The sequence below is a fragment of the Dryobates pubescens genome, chromosome 42 (assembly GCF_014839835.1).
Source record: "Dryobates pubescens isolate bDryPub1 chromosome 42, bDryPub1.pri, whole genome shotgun sequence".
NCBI classification, from domain to species: Eukaryota; Metazoa; Chordata; class Aves; order Piciformes; family Picidae; genus Dryobates; species Dryobates pubescens.
Window position 1 is genome coordinate 1,235,663 of NC_071653.1, and position 19,586 is coordinate 1,255,248.

The 19,586-nt window shown below is 54.8% G+C and overlaps 2 protein-coding genes and 3 gene segments (V, D, J or C); 2 read left to right on the forward strand and 3 right to left on the reverse strand.

Annotated features, from left to right (window-relative positions):
- The first annotated feature begins 729 nt into the window (after positions 1-729).
- On the forward strand, positions 730-1,395 carry LOC128899273 (olfactory receptor 6F1-like). The gene is given in 3 exon segments (XM_054177656.1): positions 730-1,168; positions 1,171-1,277; positions 1,279-1,395. Coding segments are annotated over 3 exon segments (663 nt in total).
- Positions 1,396-6,383: 4,988 nt separating this feature from the next.
- Positions 6,384-6,896, reverse strand: LOC128899259 (T cell receptor alpha variable 1-2-like). The segment is given in 2 exon segments: positions 6,384-6,751; positions 6,848-6,896. Coding segments are annotated over 2 exon segments (411 nt in total).
- Positions 6,897-9,508: 2,612 nt separating this feature from the next.
- On the reverse strand, positions 9,509-10,634 carry LOC128899274 (T cell receptor alpha variable 1-1-like). The segment is given in 2 exon segments: positions 9,509-9,870; positions 10,586-10,634. Coding segments are annotated over 2 exon segments (411 nt in total).
- Positions 10,635-16,331: 5,697 nt separating this feature from the next.
- On the forward strand, positions 16,332-16,649 carry LOC128899262 (feather keratin Cos2-3-like). Its single transcript, XM_054177645.1, has one exon. The coding sequence runs from the start codon at positions 16,347-16,349 to the stop codon at positions 16,647-16,649; it is 303 nt and encodes a 100-aa protein (XP_054033620.1). The 5' UTR covers positions 16,332-16,346.
- A 1,750-nt stretch (positions 16,650-18,399) lies between these two features.
- LOC128899275 (T cell receptor alpha variable 1-1-like) lies at positions 18,400-19,254 on the reverse strand. The segment is given in 2 exon segments: positions 18,400-18,767; positions 19,206-19,254. Coding segments are annotated over 2 exon segments (417 nt in total).
- Between the last annotated feature and the right edge of the window lie 332 nt (positions 19,255-19,586).

The following is a 19,586-nucleotide window of genomic DNA, read 5'->3' on the forward strand; positions in this document are numbered from 1 at the left end:
ACTGTGACTTGGGAAGTTACACAGAAGATGTTTAATAAAGGATTTCACATGAAGGGGTGTCTGTGGGGGAGGCACTCTGGTGATCAGTCTCGGGCTCAGCTCATCAACTGCACTGATCAGCCTCTGCCTAGGTGCAGATGCCTCCTCTCATCCTTCCTGTCCATTGCCTCCCTTTCCCCTCCTCTCCTAGTCCCTCTTCCCTCCCACCTATCCCCATGCACCTCAATGTTCCTTCATAAGTGTTGCCTTCTCCTGCAGGACCCATTCAAGGCACCCTCCTGTTCCCTTTGACACTTCTTGTCTCTTTCAGAGCTCAGCCTGAGCCACTGCAAAGCTACCCCTGCATGTTCCTAATGGACTTTCAGTCAGAGGCTGGAGAACTTTGGCTTCCCCCATGTGACCCTGAGCACCTTCCCAGAGATTAGTGACCCTGTGGGCTTAGTTCATCACTTTCTCTTTAACTTCATCCTCCCCCTGAAAGGAAAAGGGCTTTGATCTTTCAGTCTTGGTGAAGCAGCTGCTCTCCCTTTGCCCTCTGTTGCAGCTCCTCAGCTGAGCAAGCTCCTCAAGGCACTGAAAGGCTCCTGACCCCACAGAGAATTGGGTCTCTTGAAGCCCAGCCCTGGGGGGAACCCCATGTTTATTTCAGGCTGAGCCTCTGAAGTGCCTCCCTGCAGCTACAATAAGATCTGGCACACCACAGGTGTTGTGCCCAAAGCCATAGGAGTCATGCTGGGGACAAGCCCAACCATCTCCTTCAGTGCCTGCATGTTCTCTCTTCTCTCCCTAGGCTCCACTGAGTGTGTTCTCCTGTCTGTCATGGCCCAGGACTGCTACTTAGCCATCTGCTGCCTGCTGAGGTCCAGCTCCCTGCTCAGCAGTGTCCTGTCTGCTGGGCTGGCACTCAGCTCCTGGCTGGGAGGCTTTCTGGCCATCTCACTGCTGGCCTTGCTGACATCCAGGTTGATGGTCTGTTGGCCACATCTCATCAATCATTTCCTCTGCGATATCGATTCCTGCCTTGCCCTCTCCTGCAGTGGCACGTGGCCTGTGGAGCTGGCAACCTTCCTTGTCTCCATCCTAGTTGTGGTGGCTTCCTGTGTGCTCACCCTGCTCTCCTACCTGTACCTCATCTCTTCCATCCTGAGGATCCAGTCAGCCCATGGCCGGAAGAAGCCTTTTCGACTTGCTCTGCCCATCTCAGTGTTGTCTCCATCTTGTTTGGCTCCGGCATGTTCCTGTATGTCAAGCCATCAGCCCACAGCTTCCTGGACCTGAACCAGGTCCAGCACCAACTTGAACACAGTTGTCACTCCTGTGCTGAACCCCTTCATTTACACCCTCAGGAACCCCAAAGTGAAGCAAGCCTTGTGGAGGGCTTTACAGAAGAAATGAAGTGGCTTTTTGAGGAGCCTCAGGCACAGCAAAGTGATTCAGCCCCTCTCTCCCACAACTTCTACCCTGCAGAACTTCCTCCCTACAAGCGTAAGCGCTCCTGGGCATCACAGGGAGGGCAAAGCCCCCAGTTCCCCAGTCAGTTCATCTCACTGGGCTCAGTCTTGATCCTAATGCTTCCACCACCCTCTGGGCACTCCTGGGGGAACTCACAATGGCTGCAAGTGAGAGTAGACCAGGGCAAAACTTTTCTGGAGCTTTGCTGCAACTTCTTCTTTTTGGTTCGCAGTTTTGGTCTCCTCCAACTTGCTATGCATATATTATAGAATAGAATACAATAGAGGAGAGGAGAGGAGAGGAGAGGAGAGGAGAGGAGAGGAGAGGAGAGGAGAGGAGAGGAGAGGAGAGGAGAGGAGAGGAGAGGAGAGGAGAGGAGAGGAGAGGAGAGGAGAGGAGAGGAGAGGAGAGGAGAGGAGAGGAGAGGAGAGGAGAGGAGAGGAGAGGAGAGGAGAGGAGAGGAGAGGAGAGGAGAGGAGAGGAGAGGAGAGGAGAGGAGAGGAGAGGAGAGGAGAGGAGAGGAGAGGAGAGGAGAGGAGAGGAGAGGAGAGGAGAGGAGAGGAGAGGAGAGGAGAGGAGAGGAGAGGAGAGGAGAGGAGAGGAGAGGAGAGGAGAGGAGACCAGGTTGGAAGAGACCTTCAAGATCATCATGTCCAACCTATCAACTAATCCAACACCACCTAATCAACTAAACCATGCAACCAAGCCCCCTATCAATTCTCATCCTGAACACCTCCAATGATGGTGACTCCACCACATCCCTGGGCAGCCCATTCCAATGGGCAATCAGTCTCTCTGTGCACAATTTTGACCTAACCCTCCTGCCTAATCCTTGCCTGGCACAGCTTGAGACTGTGTCCTCTTGTTCTGGTGCTGGCTGCCTGGGAGAAGAGACCAACATCCGCCTGACTACCGCCCTTCAGGCAGTTGAGGGAGCAATAAGGTCACCCCTCACCAACTTTGTTGCCCATCTCTGGACACACTCCAGCAAGTCAACCTCCTTCCTAAACTGAGGGGCCCATAGCTGGACACAGGACTCAAGGTGTGGCCTAACCAGAGCAGTGTACAGGGGCACAATGATATCCCTGCTCCTGCTGGCCACACTGTATCCAGCTGTCCTGGGCACTTGGCAACTAGAGCTTCAGCCAGGCTCAGGCACCAGTGCTGTCACAAGCCTTGCCTCAAAGCCTGGGCTTAGAGACAGAGCTCTGCTAGGTTCTGAGATCCCCAACAGACCCACCAAGGTCAACCAAGGTCAACCCAGCACCAAGTGGCTTTTGAACCCAACTGAACTCTGTCTTAAACACAAACACAAATGGCCCTGCACTACAGCAGGTGTTCTTCAACCTGCTGTTAGCCCAATGCAATCAGAGAAGATTAGAGCAAAGGAGGAGATGAGAAGACAGAGATAACAAGAAGGGTACAGAGATATCACCACCAGTGCAGCCTAGCCTCCAACCTGGAGTTCCAGGGAGGTGGGGCACCCCACTGGTCTGCCTTGCTTTTTCTCTTCTATAGTCTCTGGTTTCTTGGGGTCCTCCCCTTGGGCAGATTTTGCTGGGCATGTGAACTCTCTTGCTTTGGAAGTTTCCCAAAATGCATCTGGGGGTCAGGGGCTCTCAGGAGTCAGCTGACTGCTCCTGCTGCCATGGCCACTCTTAGTGCTCAGCCAGAACAGGGCAGAGCTGCAGGAGGGGCCTCACCTCCACAGGCCTTGTCCCCTCTTGCTGCTCACCAGCCTGGCACAAACAGGGTGGTTCAGGAAGAGCCTTCAGGTCAAGGCCAGGACTGCACTCAGTGACTCAAACAGAGCTTTGTGCCAGGTTTCAGATCTCAACTTCTTCTTCTTCTGGCCTGGTGATCCTTATGCAGTAAACAGATGGAGAAAGGAGAGGAGCAGCAGCAGATGGTAAAGGAATGAATCATACATTGAACTGGAGCTGTTCCTCTCACCAGAACCAGAAATTCAACCGACAATGTCAACCCAAAGTTCATTAACCACCTTCCCCACCCCACGACTCCCAAAGCCTTTCTCATGGACACAGCCCAGAAATCCAGGGTCACTGCCAAACCAGTCTTGCTTGCAAGGCTGGGCACCGCTCAGCTCTCTGGCTGGCAATGTCTTCATTTTGGCAAGGGCTTCTTGAGCGGAGGTGGAAGTGGTGTGGGTGCTGATGAAGCTTTGACATCCCATATACCCCTGTTCCTTTAACAGCAGCATATCTAATGCCAGCCTGTTCTGCAGAGTCATCTTTGGTGCTTGCTGAGCTTGTGAAGTCAGTTCCCCAAGGGCACAGCCAGTCCAACTGCTTCACAAACGCAGTTCCCAAGTCATGTTTGGCAGAACAATTTGGTGTCTTTGCAGGGTAACGTGGGGCAACTGTGAGTTCAAACATCCAAGAGATGAATTGCCCAGGGCTGGAATTGTTTCATACTGTGTCATTTCCCAGGTGACATCTAAATGACAGAGTCACAGAGTGACAGAAGGTTAGGTGTTGGAAGGCACCTCTAAAGATCATCCAGGTCAATCCCCCTGCCAGGGCAGGGTCACCTGGAGCAGATCACAGAGGAACACATCCAGGTGGGGTTTGAATATCTCCTGAGAGGGAGATGAATTGCCCAGGGCTGTAGTAATTGGGTACCTGGAGTTTGCCTGCTGTCCACACCTGGCTTGCTGGGTTGGTTGTGTGCCTCGTTAGATGTGTTTGTCTCTGAAGGACACTGAAATGAAATCTTGCATTGAGACATAAAGAAGTAATTCTGCTCCCACATTTTTCTCCTGTGTCATATTCCAGAGTTAGGTAAGAATGAAGTTTCCCATCTGAGCACCCCAGGCTGATTCCAAAGGAGCTGTGCCACTGCTGCTTACAACTGCAATTGTCAGTGCAACTCAGAAGGGTGAAGCTGGGATGAGCCTTTGAAGATGTTCCAGCTATGGGATAACGAGGACAGGGAAGGCCACAGGTTTCAGAGGTGTTACTCTGGCAGCTGGTACTATCACAGTGTTTATCTCCATCCTTTTGATGGGTAACCCCAATGCGTGCACAGATCTCTGATGAGAGTTCTAATGCTTCCTACGAATGATGGGATCTCCATGGCCAGTATCACAAGCAATCACTCTAGCAGAGCTGCAAAGAGGACTCTCCACCCCTCTGAGCAGTGGGCCAAAGGCAGGGTCAGTTCAAGGCCATCCCAGTGACAGAATGGACCAGGACCACATTAGGCTATTCCCCTTGGTAGGTGATATTTGTGTCTCACAGGGGAGTTGTATGCACCATAGTGGCTCCTGTGGGGTGGAAAAATTTGTCTCCTAGAAATGTGGTTTTGTCAAGGGATCAAAGGCAGGATCCGAAGGACTGGCAGGACAGATTGTGTTGTCTCCTTCACCCCTTCCTGTGGCATTGCCTTCAGGCCAAGGCACAGGCTTCGAAACTGCTTTGGTGTAGGAGCAGAGATTGTAATACCTGGTCAAGTAGCCTTGCATGTCCTCATCCACAGGGTGGTGTTTTCAGGAAGTTTTGGAGGCTTTTCCAGGCTGTGTGATTTGATCCCCAAATTGTGTTCTCCCTCCAAATGAGGATCTCTTTACTTTGAGCAGAACCCCTGTCATGGGCAGAAACGGTCAAGAGTGGCAGTGGTCATATTAACAATGAAAGACAGTTTTACAGGACACATAAAGAATTTTATTCCCTCTTTAGCAGCCCAAGGTAATGTCATACACAGCCCTTCTTCTTGGTGCCCTTAAAGTCTCATGAAACTCTGTGCCATTTGTCAGCAGACATCTGGGGTCTCATCTCCTTGATCCTGTGTGACCCCAAGGAGAGGAGAAAGGGCACCTGAAGCATCGCTGTGGCACTAACATGGACACCCTACAATGAGAACAAACTGACAGCTACAACCAAAATGCCTGAAAGGAGCATCTGCTTCCAGCTTGATTGCAGGTCCTGGGCTCCTCGGTGGTGAGCTCTGCCTACAAGAGAAGAGAAAAGAGGACTCAGCCCTGTGAGAACTGGTTTCAACAGAAGGCTGATTCAGCACCTGTTAACTTTGTGCTCCTTCCCATGGGTGGCAGTGGCCAGCCAGGCACAGAGATGAAGGGAGGTTCTAAGGTTAAAGGCACTTGTCCCACAGTGGGGAACACCAGCAGGAGCAGTTTCCCAGCACAGTGGCAGGACCTGGCTGGGTCTTGGTTTTCTCTGTCTCTGGGCACAATTGTAGAGGATTTACAGCAAAAGGCAATGATCTGGGGACAGCCATTTGCTGCCCAGGGGCCACTGGGTAATTGCTGAGCCCATCCTGGGCCCTGGGGCTTTCAGGCTCATGCTAATGGCCTGTTAGGGAACATTCTACAGGTCCTTAGCCCCAGGGTGCTTGAGTGGGAGGGAGAATTCCCTTCTTGTACTGCTCCAGCCCTGAAGCGGCTCCCATTACCTGACCCAATGGACTTGGCCCTCAACAGGTGACTAACTTGAACCTTCAAACCCTTCACTGCATCTCCTGTGGCCCATCTCCCTTAGGCTTGGGTTAGTCCTGCTTCCAAGCAGCTGATGTATTCCTTCTGGGTCTGCTCCACTAGGGAGGTGTCAGGGCCATCAGTTAGCACTGATAGATTTGGACCCCAAGCTGTGAATGTGTCTGGTGTTGGACCTATAGCAACCCACCCTAATCAGTGGCATATGAAGAGACAAAACCAGCCACACTGAGCCCCTCTGATCTCAGAGGCCTCAGCTAGAATGCAAGAGGAATCGTCTCTTAGAAAATGTACCTCTCCCTTCACACAACACCCGTGGTGAAAACAAGGAGACCTGAGACTCTTTCACCACCTCTGCAGTCACAGACATTGTCCTCTCCTGGAAGAGGATCTTGTCCTTCAGATCCCTGGGTGCACACAGGAAGCAGAGCTGCCAGCGGAGAGCTGAGGGCCCATTCCCCCATGCTCAGCCTTGCCCAGACACTTCCGCTCCCTCCCCTGGCTTCTTGCACAGCCAAGCAAGCTCCTGCACCAGGGTGTCGCTCACAGCACAGAGGTACAAGGCACTGTCAGAGACCTCCACCTCCTCCAGCTGCAGCAGGCTGTATTTCCCCGTGGTGTTCAGCAGCGTGGTCAGACGGCCACTGTGCTTGGGGCCAGCTGCTGCCTGGGACGAGAGCAGCTCGGGAGCTTGGCCTTTCTGCTGCTGGTACCAGAGCAAGGCACCAAGGTTAGATGTCTGGTAAGTGCATTTGGTGTGGAAGGTGTCTCTCTGCTTCACTGTGACTTGTCCTTCTTGCTGGGTGACAGTGACCTGCCCCGTGGTGCCTGGAAGAGAGCAAGGAAATGTCACTTATTAGGGTACCTCACAGGGATAGACCTGGAGAGAAAGTTTTCACTCAGCCAGGGCAAGGCAGTGCTTACCCTGTGGCTGCCTCAGGAAGGCAGCCAGGAGGAGATAGGTGAGGCGCATGCTGAGACCCATCCTGCTGCGTGTGTGAGAGAGACTCCAAAGGCCACAGGTCCCAGCCAGAGCCCCACGAGAGCAGAGCTGCCGGAAATGACTCTGCCAGGGGCACAGCCACTGCCATGGGGAGGAGAAAAAGCTGCTGCTCAGCACACCTGCAGCGCCTGTGCTGTGGTCTCCTCCAGCAGTGACACATGTTGCTCCTGCAGCCAGCAGCTTCTGCTGCTCCCAGGGGAGGGATAAAAGGGGGCTAGGCCTGCACCTGCTGACCAACCTCTCTGACATATCGTCCTCTGCATCTCTTCGGGATCCCTTTCCCTGATGCCTTTTGCTTCCTCTCTCTCCAAGCTCAAGCCCATGTCTTGTTTGTCCTGCCCTTGCTCCTGCAGTGTCTAAACCCAAGCTCCTGTCAGCACACTCCAAGGCTGCAGGCCTCACAAACAGAACTCTGCACACCCCTCTCAGCGCCCCTCTCAGCACCTCCACTCTCTAAACCACCTCTCTGTGGAACAGATAAATGATGTTTCCTGCTGCACTCTCCATCTGCTCTCATCAATCCAGTTCCTAAATGCTGGCCCCAAACCAACCAACCTTCTCTGTTGACCCAAACCCTTTGAGCAGTTTCCTCAACACCACTTGGATCTGCACTTGTCCTCTCCCTAATTCTAACCTTGGAGCTCCAAATCAGCCAAACTCTTTTCACTCTTTCCATGGCATAACTGCTGTTGGACAGGCCCTCTGCAGATCAGACATTGCAAGAGCTGCTCAGAGGAGGTCTCAGAGTCTGAGCATCCCTGGCCCTCCTTGCAATGCCAGGCTGGAAGGGCTCAGCCTGGAAGCATGGCCCATGTCTGCCTTTCTCTCCTCCTGCTCTCTCCTTTCCCTCTCCTCTTCTGGTATGCTTCTGATCTCCTGGCTACTACTCAGACCAGCCCAGGAGGCACCTTCTGAACCCTTACATTCTCAGGGCAAGCCAAGAGAGTTCTGTGGCAACTCTGCAACAGCCAAGGGACAACAAATCTCCTCTGACCCTGGAACACTCTTCTTGGTGGCTGATTCCAGAGCCCCAGGTCTTCCTGGAGGAGATGACCAGGACCATGAAGGAGGCTGTCATCCGTTCTTTTTCTGTACCACTGGGGGAAATGAGACACCTGCCACCATGAGGCTGAAGCTGGGGCTGTAACTCTGGAGAGCAGAGGCAGGGAGAGCCCAGGGATGCCCTGTGCTGGAGCTGCTGCGTTCAGCTTTTCACCAAATCCCAGAACCACAGAATCACAGAATGTGAGGGGCTGGAAGGGGTCTCAAGAGGTCATCCAGTCCAACTGCCCTGCCTGAGCAGGGTCACCAGAGCAGATCACACAGGAATGCATCGAGGTGGATGTTTCCAGAGAAGGAGATTCCACAACCCCCGTGGGCAGCCTGCTCCAGGGCTCTCTCACCCTCACAGGGAAAAAGTTTTTCCTGATCTTCATGTGGGACCTCCTCTGCTCCAGCTTGCATCCATTGCCCCTTGTCCTGTCATTGGACATCCCTGAGCAGAGCTCTGTCCTCCTGACATTGCCCTGTAGATCTTGTCTCACATTTGGTCTCCTCTACTCCAGGCTACAGAGCCCCAGCTCCCTCAGCCTTTCCTCTCAAAGGAGATGTTCCACTCCCTACAGTATCTTTGTGGCTCTGCACTGGACTGCTCCAAGCAGTTCCCTGATGTCCTTCTTGAGCTGAGGGGCCCAGAACTGGACAAAATCTTCCAGATGTGGCCTCACCAGGGCAGAGAAGAGTGGGAGAAGACCCTCTCTCAACCTACTAACCAGAGCCTTCTAATCCACCCCAGGATGCCCTTGGCCTTCTTGGCCACAAGAGCATATTGCTGCCCATGGTCAACCTTCTGTCTACTAGGACCCCCAGGGCCTTTTCCCCTTCACTGCTCTCCAACAGCTCAGTCCCCAACTTACACTGGTCCATGGAGTTGTCCTTTCCCAGGTGCAAGACTCTCCCCTTGCCCTTGTGGAATTTCATTCAGTTTCTCCAGGCCCAGCTCTCAGTCTGGCTGAATGGCAGCACAACCTCCTGTGTCAGCCACTCCTGCCAGTTTGGTGTCCTCAGTAAACTCTGTGCACTCAACCAGGATGTTGATGTCTCCGTTCAGTTTGTATCATTGCTGCAGGTGCTGACAGGAGAAGGAGAAGGTGCAGCACCTTTACCTCAACCACCATGGCAGGGATTCAAGAGGGAAATAGCAGAGTGGAAGTACTTTTAAGCTGTCTCTGTCTCAGGGCAAGGCAAACCCAGTTGCTGTAGGGGCAGAGGGATGTGGCTGTGGTCATGAATGGTGGTCAAGGGGAACAAATGGATAATGTCTGAATGCAATGGGTCATGGATGTGCTCCTGGCTCTCCCACAGACAGTGCAGCATTCCACACATTGGTGATCAGAAGACTGAGCCATTGCTGAGATGGTATTGCAGTACATCAGAATACGTCTGAACAAATAGTATGAGTGAATAAATTGCTGCCTGGACAGTACAGAATAGATTAGATCATGGATCCTGTCCTGCTGATCCCTGGGTGCTCAGGGGAAGCAGCAGTGCCAGGGGAGAGCTGAGGGCCTCTCGCCCCATGTTCAGCCTTGCTCAGACACTTCCCCTCCCTCCCCTGGCTTCTTGCACAGCCAAGCAAGCTCCTGCACCAGGGTGTCGCTCACAGCACAGAGGTACAAGGCACTGTCAGAGACCTCCACTTCCTCCAGCTGCAGCAGGCTGTATTTCCCCGTGGTGTTCAGCAGCGTGGTCAGACGGCCGCTGTGCTTGGGGCCAGATGCTGCCTGGTACGAGAGCAGCTGGGGAGCTTGGCCTTTCTTCTGCTGGTACCACAGCAAGGAAAAAGTGCCAGAGATCTCATAAGTGCATTTGGTGTGGAAGGTGTGTCTCTGCTTTACTGTGACTTGTCCTTCTTGCTGGGTGACAGTGACCTGCCCCATGGTGCCTGGAAGAGAGCAACGGTCAGCAGTGCTACAAAACCCTGGTGAAGAAGGCTTCCTGTCCTTTCTGGAAATGCCCAAAGCTTGCAGATGGTGAGCACCAAGGAGCAGCCTCTCATGCCTCAACTTTGTGTGCTGGGACCTGCACCCCTCCAGCAGGTTGCATTGGAGCTGCTGCAAGAAAGTCATCCTGCTTCCCCTCCCCTGCCATCCCCCAGGGCTATGAGCTCCATACCTGTATGCAGTGCTGAGCTGAATGGTAGAGAGAGGGAGCCCTGACTGTGTTACTAGCCAGGAGATACCTGAAGGCCGTGGCAGGTAGGTGCCAGCCAGGAGGCACTGACCCCATGCCAGTGGAGGAGGGCTTTAAATTCCCTGTAGCAGCTTGGACAGGATCTGATCATTGGTGCTGCAAATGGGAGCCTAGAGACAGCTGAGATCCACTCTAGTGGCAGAAGGGTGACCAGAAGAGAGATGCAGAGAGAGATGGATGGAAGGGAAGAGGCAAGAAGGAGAAGGTGTCTGAGGGATCTCTCCCCTCCTCTCCTCTCTGCAAGAGGAGAATCCTGAGCCAAGGAGTGCAGAACCCCAGGAGTGAGCTGACTTTTCCCAGCGTTCTTGGCTGGAACTGAAGAGAAATTCCCCACAGGGACCTGCTGAGGCTGCTCAGAGTTTCCTGGCAGAAGAAGAAAGAGGCAGTGAGAAAGAGCCAGGACTTACCCAGCCACTGCCTCAGCAAGGCAGTGAGGATGAGGTAGGTGAGGAGCATGTGGAGACCAAGCTGCCTGTGGAGTGAGAGTCAGCAAAGCACCTCCCAGCCGCCAGACAGCAGAGCTGCCGGAAATGACTCTGCTGGGGGAGCCAAGGAAGCAGTGGGCAAGGGAAAAGATCTCTTCTTCCTGTGCCTGAGAAGCTCCTTCTGGGGCCCTCCCTCCTCCAGCAGCAGCCCCTGTGGCTCCCTCAGCCAAGGGCATTCGGAACAGTGAGGAGCCCTGGGGTCTCTCTCCACACCTGCAGGAAGACTGACTTCTGCATTGGTACCGAGAGCAGAAGTGGAGCCAGAGGCCTCCACAGGCCACCACCCTTGCTGACCCCAGGGACACAGCCCTGGCAGTCTCTCCTTCCTTCATGCCTCTGCCTCCCCTCACAATCTGTCCTGGACAACCTCCAGAGAGCTTTGGAATGCCTGCAGGGACGGAGACTCCACAGTGTCTCTACGCCTCCTGTGCCAGTGCTCCCTCACCCTCACAAAGTGTTTCCTGATGCTCAGAAGGAATCTTTGCTGATTGCCTTTGTGCCCAGAGCCTCTTGGCCGCTCACTGGGTGCCATGGAGCAGAGCCTGCCTCTGCCTTCTTCACAGCTGCCTCAGCTCTTTGCTCAGATTCTCTTCTGCCAGGTAAACCATCCCAGCTCTCAGCCTGGCACCAGGGGAGAGCTGTTCCAGTCTCCTCCTCACCCAAAGAGCTTCTCCTCCTGAGTGTCTGCAGCATGTCTGTGACACACAGCTCCCAGGGACAACAGCCCCTTAGCCTCTGCACTCACAAGCACAGCCACATTCCTGCATCTCTCAGACATCACCACAGGCCTCAGACCAAACTCTGGCCCTGCCTGCAGCCTGGGCTCTCTCACCCAGCACCTGGGTCTCCTCCTTCCCTCTGGCCAGGCCAGCCTGATGTTCCCAGGCCAACAGAGGCCTCGAATTCCCCACTGCTCTCACAGCCACCCCGCACTCAGAGATCCCTCAGGCATCACCATGGGGTGGGAATATCAGCCCCTGAATAGTTTCTACTTCTCCAGGCACGGGCACTTTGACCTTGCAGCACACAGCCTGCTCCATTCAGCTGCTGACACCCAGGAATGAAATCTCTGCAATTTATTTTTTGCTTGCCCAGTCCCTGGCTCCCAGCTTTCTCTTTCACTCCAATCTCTCCAGTCCCTGGCTCCCGGCTCTCTCTTGCACTCCAGTCACTCCAGTCCTTGCCTCCCAGCTCTCCCTTTCACTCCAATCTCTCCAGTCCCTGGCTCCCAGCTCTCTCTTGCACTCCAGTCACTCCAGTCCTTGCCTCCCAGCTCTCCCTTTCACTCCAATCTCTCCAGTCCCTGGCTCCCAGCTCTCCTTTTCACTCCAATCTCTCAAGTCCCTGGCTCCCAGCTCTCTCTTGCACTCCCATCTCTCCAGTCCCTGGCTCCCAGCTCTCCCTTTCACTCCAGTCACTCCAGTCCCTGGCTCCTAGCTCTCCCTTTCACTCCAGTCTCTGCAGTCCCTGCCTCCCAGCTCTTTCACTCCAGTCTCTCCAGTCCCTGGCTCCCAGCTCTCTTCTGCACTCCATTCTCTCCAGTCCCTGGCTCCTAGCTCTCACACCTACAGAGCTCATCCTGACTTTCTCCCCCTGAAAGGAAAAGGGCTTTGATCTGGCAGCCTTGGTGAACCAGCTGCTCTCCCCTTGCACATGGCCTGACAGTGCCCTCTGCTGCAGCTCCTCAGTTGAGCAAGCTCCTCAAGGCACTGAAAGGCTCCTGACCCCACAGAGAACTGGCTCTCCTGAGTCGCAGCTCTGGGGGAAAGCCTCCTGTTGAGCTCAGCCACTGAAGTGTCTCCCTGCAGCACCTGCAGCTGCCCTAAGCCATCGCTGACCCCTTCAGGGTGCCTGAGGAGCTACAGACATGAAGCCCAAGGGAGAGCCTGGCCACCAGAGCAACCAGTTCCAGGTGTGAGGTGGTGTGAAAAGCACTCAGGTCATGTGAAATGTCATTCTGGAAGCAGCTGCTCTGTGGCCCCATCTTCCAACTGATGCATTGTTTGCCCTCCTAGATGTCCTCCATTTCATGCAGGATCCTGGAGCCTCCCTCAGAGAAGTTGGAGTACAGCTGAGGACCAGGGCAGAGCTGAATCCCACCTCCAGCAGGGAAGCCAACCACAGCTTCCTTACCCATCCAGATGAGAATCACCTACCAGTAGGGATCAGACTCTGAGCTTCCTTTGTCACCTCACAAGGCCTCACTGCAAGCACCTGATGCCATGACCTACTCATGGACACATTGGCCTGGCACCAGGGCTGCTTTTGTCACCTTTCCCCACAGCTTCTCCTCTGCAGGGCCAGCTCTTTGCTTTCCCAAGCAGACTGAGCAGAACAAGAGCTACAGAGGGACAAACTGCATCCCAGAACTCCACCTTCCAGAACTAAAGACCACCAGAGGTGCTGTGCTGGTCAAGGAACTCACAGGGACTCTGGGTCACTGGTGCTCCCTGAACAACAACTAGTGAGTGCAGCCCCTGAGGAGAGATGTGAGAAGCAGGAGGACAGCTGAAGGAGTGGGACTGGGAATGTTGTCCAGGTGTCTTGCCCCAAGTTGAAGCTGTTGCTGATCCCCAGAGGCAGGGCTGGGAAGACCATCCTTAGGAGAAGAGAGGACTGAGAGGGGATCTGATCAATGCCTATCAATACCTGAGGGCTGGGGGTCAGGAAGGAAGGGACAGGGACGGCCTCTGCTCAAGGGGGCAAGAGATGGAAAGTTCAGCACAGGAAGTTCCACCTCAACCTGAGGAAGAACTTCTTGACTGCAAGGGTGCCAGACACTGGAGCAGGCTGCCCAGAGAGGTTGTGGAGTCTCCTCTGGAGGAGAAGCCCTGTCTGGAAGTGTTCCTGTGTGACCTGTGCTGGATTCTATGGTCCTGCTCTGGTAGGGGGTTTAGACTTGAAGATCTCCAGAGGTCTCATCCAACCCCTAACATCCTGTGAGCTGTGAGCCTGTGCTGTCAGGCAAGAGGAGCCTGGAGGCTGTTTAATGGCTTTTTGCTCCTCCTGGAAAGCACAACCAGCACAACACAAGCCCAGTGTGAGGGGAGTGCCCATGGGGAACATTTCCTGCAGCCAGTGCCCAGCCAGAGCCAGGGGCTTCAGTCAGCTGCCTCTGGTGGGGTGAGAGCCCCCACTGCAGCCTCTGACTTGCTCCCTGTCCCCACAGGAGTTTCTTTCCCTTCTTCAGCTTCTCAGCACTGGGTCAGTGTGGGCAGTGCTGGAAGGTGCCCTTGGCCTTTCCACCCCTTTCTCCAGCCTGTGTGGAGATGGAACTCCTGACTGCAGGGGATGGCTTTGTACCAAGCACCACCTGGAGTACTGTGGGGAGTATAAGAGAGACATGGAGGTGCTGGAGCATGTCCTGAGAATGCTGCTGAAAGGTCTGGAGAATAAGTCTCATGAGGAGCAGCTGAGGGAGCTGGGGATGTTTAGTCCAGAGAAAAGGAAGCTGAGGGAAGCTCTTCTGGCTCTCAACAACTCCCTGAAAGGAGGCTGGAACCAGTTAGGGCTTGGTCCCTCCTGACAAATCACACCTGACAGGACAAGAAGAAATGGCCTCAAGTTACAGCAGGGGAGGGTGCCCCATGGTGCAGGAGTGGCCCTGGCAGAGTTAGCTCATGGATGGATTTAAGAGGCCTATTTCACAATCCGATCTCCCCAACTTCAACCCCCTGGGCACTTCCAGGGGCCAGGTGCATCTTCTCTGTCCCCTCTGAACAAGCAGTTGTAGAAAGGCAGAAGGTCTCCCTTCAGCCACCTCTTCTCCAAGATGAGCAGGCCCTTTGCTCTCAGCCTCCCCTCCCATGCCACATTTGTCAGAGCTCTAATTGCCCTGGCAGCCTCTCTTGGCCTTGCTTCAGTATGTCAAGAGCCTTCTTGGAGCAGGGAGCCCCAGGCTGGATGCACTCCTCCAGCTGTGCTCTGAAAAGGGCCAGAGGGGCAGGGTCCCCTTCCAGGACCTGCTGGCAACACCTTGACCAACACAGCTCAGGATGCCATTGGTGCTGCCTGCTGCAAAGGCACAAAGCTGTCTCCTGCTCAGCTGGCTGTCTCCTACAACCCCACATCCTTGTCTGGGGCTCTGCTTCCTAGGCAGCCAGCCCCAGCCTGCAGGAGTGCAGGGGCTGGTTCCTCCTCCCCCCTTGTGAAAAGCCACAAGGTTTTCCATCAGAAACAGGAGAGCCTCAGCTCAGAAGCAGAGCCATGCAGAGGGGAATCAGAGCCAGCTGAGCTCCCTGGCACTGGTCTCACTGAAATCATGAAGCAGTCTCCATCCTTTTGAACTCTCCAGCAGCTGAGTGCTGGCCTGCAGAGGCAGGAGGGGGACAGCCAGCCATGCTCAGGCACTCCCAGAGTTGTGAAAATGATTTAGACCAGGGATCTAAAGTGGGGTGGAACCATCCTTGCTGGAGCTGGAGTTGTGAGCAGAGGAGCATGAGCTTTGGAGGGCCAGGAACAAGGCCTCAGGGGACAGGAGCTGCACTGTGGTGCCTCTTCCCTGGACACATCTGCAGCAGTCTGGGGCCATCAGCATTCAGCTGCAGCCAGGCCCCTTCTGTTGCTCTGTGGTGCTCACGGAGTGAGCAATGCAGAGTGTCCCTGCCATGAGCAGCACATGTCCTCCTGCTGGGGGACACACAGGGACGCTCACACACAGGCTCAGGCACACCCCTGTGGATTCTCCACAAGTCTGTGCCCCCAGCTGCACCCACACAAAGCTGTCTGCTTCCAAGTGCACACAAGAGAAGAACAAAGGGAGGAGCACCTTGAGCCATGGACTCTGCTGAAGGCCCCTGAGGCTGTCCAGTTTCAGGCAGGATGGAGTCAGATCTGATCAGGACAAGGCACAGGCCTGGGCTGGTGACAATTGATCACTGGTGTGAGCTGAGGAGGCAGTGAAAGACAGGGACATGACAGGACCTCGTGCTCACGAGCCCATGGAGTCCACCTGAGGACTGCTGGAGTTTCTACCTGACAACAGCACTTCAAACAGCCCCAACAGAGCCACCCAGGCTGACATCGTTTGTCTGATCTGGACCCCCCACAGAGCAGCACCATGAGCCATGGTCTCTGCTGAAGACCCTTGAGACTGGGCAGTGTTACACAGGATGGGGTCAGATCTGAGCAGGACAAGGCACAGACAAAGAAGTGAGCTGAGGACACACAACATGATGAGCTTGTACAAAGATTGTTACCTCTGCCAAGGTGCCTCTGGTCCTGCAGCAATGAGGGGCAGGTACAAAAGGCAGCCCAGCTCCTGCTCTCTCATCCACTTCTCTTGCTTCCTTCTCCTTGGCAAGCAGGTGAGTCTGGAGCCCCTTCTGCTCCTCTTCCAAAAGGAGATCTCCCCTCGGAGCAGCTCTCAGCTGCTACTGCCTCTGTTCTCTCCTGGTGGTTGAGTCTTCTTGTGAGGAGAGAGGGAAGCAGGAGGAGGTCTGCTTAGGGAGAGGCTGGGAGGTGGCTGAGGCAGCTTGTGGTGTCTGAAGTGAGAGAGAGCCTCCCTGGGCCAGGCTGCTCTTCCCAGGGTGACCAAGGCCCTGTGGCTGCAGCACAGCTTCCAGCTCCCCCTGAGTCTTGGCCTTGGCTGCTTTGTGATAGTGTCAGCAGGCTGCTCCTCAGCCAGCTGCCTTCTCTGCTTCCTCCCTGCCCTCTCTGCCAGCTGCACCTCCAGTCTCCAGCCATGTCCTGCTACAGGCAGTGCCTGCCCTGCCAGCCCTGCGGCCCGACCCCGCTGGCCAACAGCTGCAATGAGCCCTGTGTCAGGCAGTGGCAGAGCTCCACTGTGGCCATTGAGCCTCCTGCTGTGCTGCTGACCCTGCCCGGCCCCATCCTCAGCTCCTTCCCGCAGAACACCCTTGTGGGCTCCTCCAGCTCCGCTGCTGTTGGCAGCATCCTCAGCTGTGAGGGAGTGCCCATCAGCTCTGGCTGCTGTGACCTCTCTGGCATTTCCAGCCGCTCCTATGGCAGAAGGTACCTGCGCTGACAGAGCTGCTGGGGAAGCCCGAGGGACACAGCTCCAGGAGCTCAGAAGATGCTGCTGGCCCAAGGATGCACTCCCTGGATGTCTTTGCAGCACAGCTGCTGGGCTTTGCCTTTCCCTTTCCTTCTTTGCTTTGCTGCCCCTTGGCAAAATGGTGCCCAACAAATCTGAAGAAGTGCATAGCAAGGAAACTGCTACAATTTATATAACCCTGGTGTGCCTTGTTGGCATGGACTCATTGGTCCCCTATGAGTGACCACACCTCACACTGTTGTAGATTATTGGTCCAACTATGGATGACACACTTGGTTTGTTGATGCAGGTGCATGTCCTGTTGTCCCGAGACAACTCACTATGTTTCTAGCTACCAGCATCTTGTTTTAGTTACAGTGCTGCAGGCACAGCACTGTTTTGGCATACTGGTAGCTGGCTCTGCCCTTGTGCTGGGCATGGCCTACCACCATGTCAGGCCCTTAGGCCTGCACTGCCAGATTGCTCACACCACTCATAACTGGTGTCCCCACAGACCACAAGTGAGCACAGGAGCAGATTTGGAGTGAGGAACAGAAGGAAGAAGAAAGGGAAGGAGAGAGGGAAGAAGAAAGACCTGGCACATGTTGAGCCAGGGAAGCCTTGGGGACCTGACAAGGAGTGCAGGGCCCCTTCCTGGCAGCACAGCCATTGGAAACCTCACTGTGTGGCCCAGCTGAAGATCACTTCATGCACTGCACCCATCCAGCACTTGAGCTGAGGCCTCTGCTGGCACTGACACATTGCTGCCATGGTCCTCCTGGGGTCTCTGAGTCCCAGCACTCAGAAGCTGCCTCCTCCAGGGCATGAGGCAGGAAGTGAAAAGGCAGCACTGGGAAAACAAGCACCCAGCCCATGCCATCAGCTGGGATGTTTCCTCTTCATCAGCAGCACCTTCACAAATGGCCACTCCAGAGCCATTCAAGTTTTCCACAGCCCAGCCTCGGCCTCCACCTGCATCCTGTTTTGGTGGCATTGCCTCAGGTTGCTGTGTAAGAAAGGCATTGGCTTGGGGGCTGGAGGATGAGGTGGGGACACAAGTGGCCAATTCATCATTCCCAGAGGAAGGAGAGAGTAGGGAGCACAGCAGTGAGGCCCTTTCAGGCACTGTCCCTTGCAGCTGAGGAAGACATCCCTGGCTCCTGCACAGGCAGGGGGGATCAAACCTGAAAGAGATTTTCTCATGGTTTCACTAGCTGTGTGCTGGAAGAAAGAGGCAGCCCAAGAGCTTCTGCTCATCATCTCTCCACCTGTACTTGCAATGGAGGCCATGGCCATCACCCAAGGACAAGGACAGCAAGGGCAGGACTCCCACACACCCTCTATACCCAAACAGTTGATAAGCAACTCCCCTTGTCATTGTTAGCTGGAATGCAGGAGGGGGGTGGATGGCCCTTAAGGAGGGCAGGATTTGATAGATAAGCTTTGCATAGAGAGGAGGCACCAGGACCTTCTGCCAGATACTTCTGTTGTTCTTAGATAGATAACCTTGGTATTGATGGGAAGCACCTGGACTTTCTGTGCAACATCAGCACTCCTCTGGCATTTGAGGTAGAGAACTTTTTGCATAGAAGCCTGCAATGAACCCTCTGGAGACACAGAGGCTTTGGGAAGGATCCTCCTATGCCCACTGCTGTAATAAAAGCATAATATGAGAAACTGACTGAGTTTCTTATCCTTCTCTGAATGACTGAGGGCTCTCACAGGTTGATGCTGAGAGGAGTTAGCCAGGCCACACACCAGGGCTCTCCTGCCCCTCACACAGCTTCTTGCACAGCCAAGCAAGCTCCTGCACCAGGGTGTCTCTCACAGCACAGAGGTACAAGGCACTGTCAGAGACCTCCACTTCCTCCAGCTGCAGCAGGCTGTATTTCCCCGTGGTGTTCAGCAGCATGGTCAGACGGCCACTGTGCTTGGGGCCAGCTGCTGCCTGGTACGAGAGCAGTTGGGGAGCTTGGCCTTTCTTCTGCTGGTACCACAGCAATGCCCCAAAGTTAGGTGCCTGGTAAGTGCAGATGGTGCGGAAGGTTTCTTTCTGCTTCACTGTGACTTGTCCTTCTTGCTGGGTGACAGTGACCTGCCCCATGGTGCCTGGAAGAGAGCAAAGGTCAGAGACTGTGGAGGAGAAGGTTCCCTCAGCACAAGAATGCCAATTCCCTCCCACAGAGATACCCCAGAGAGAGGTGAGCTTTCACCCAGCTCTTCCCTCCTGTCACTTCTGCTGCCCAGAGTGAATCACTGGGCCCAGACAGAGCAGCAGGGGGGGCTGAGAGAGGTGCACACTTGGCAAGAGGATACGAAGGCAAGAGGGCTGAGATGGTCAGGAGAGGAGCTGCTGCTTCTGCATCTGAGCTCTCCTGTTCCATCAGGACCAGCACCTTGAGAAAGCAGCTGCAAAACCACTGTGTGAGCTGAGGGTTCCCAAGCCTGGCCCATAAGTGCAGAGCAGCTCCTGCAGAGCTCTGCTGAGGGGATGAGGGTGCCCTGGGCAGAAGAGGAACCATGCTTGCAGTGCAAGGCAGTGCTTACCCTGTGGTTGCCTTAGGAAGGCAGCCAGGAGGAGATAGGCGAGGCGCATGCTGAGACCCATCCTGCTGCGTGTGTGTGAGAGACTCCAAAGGCCACAGGTCCCAGCCAGAGCCCCACGAGAGCAGAGCTGCCGGAAATGACTCTGCCAGGGGCACAGCCACTGCCATGGGGAGGAGAAAAAGCTGCTGCTCAGCACACCTGCAGCGCCTGTGCTGTGGTCTCCTCCGCTAGTGACACATGTTGCTCCTGCAGCCAACAGCTTCTGCTGCTCCCAGGGGAGGAATAAAAGGGGGAGAGGTGACCAACCTCTCTGACATATTGTCCTCTGCATGCCTGCCTTTTGCCACCTCTCTCAGTAGTCAGAAGCCTTTGGTTTGTCTT

Bases quoted from the DNA above. Each gene is read 5' to 3' on its own strand.
- LOC128899262 (XM_054177645.1), top strand. From the start codon at position 16,347: ATGTCCTGCTACAGGCAGTGCCTGCCCTGCCAGCCCTGCGGCCCGACC.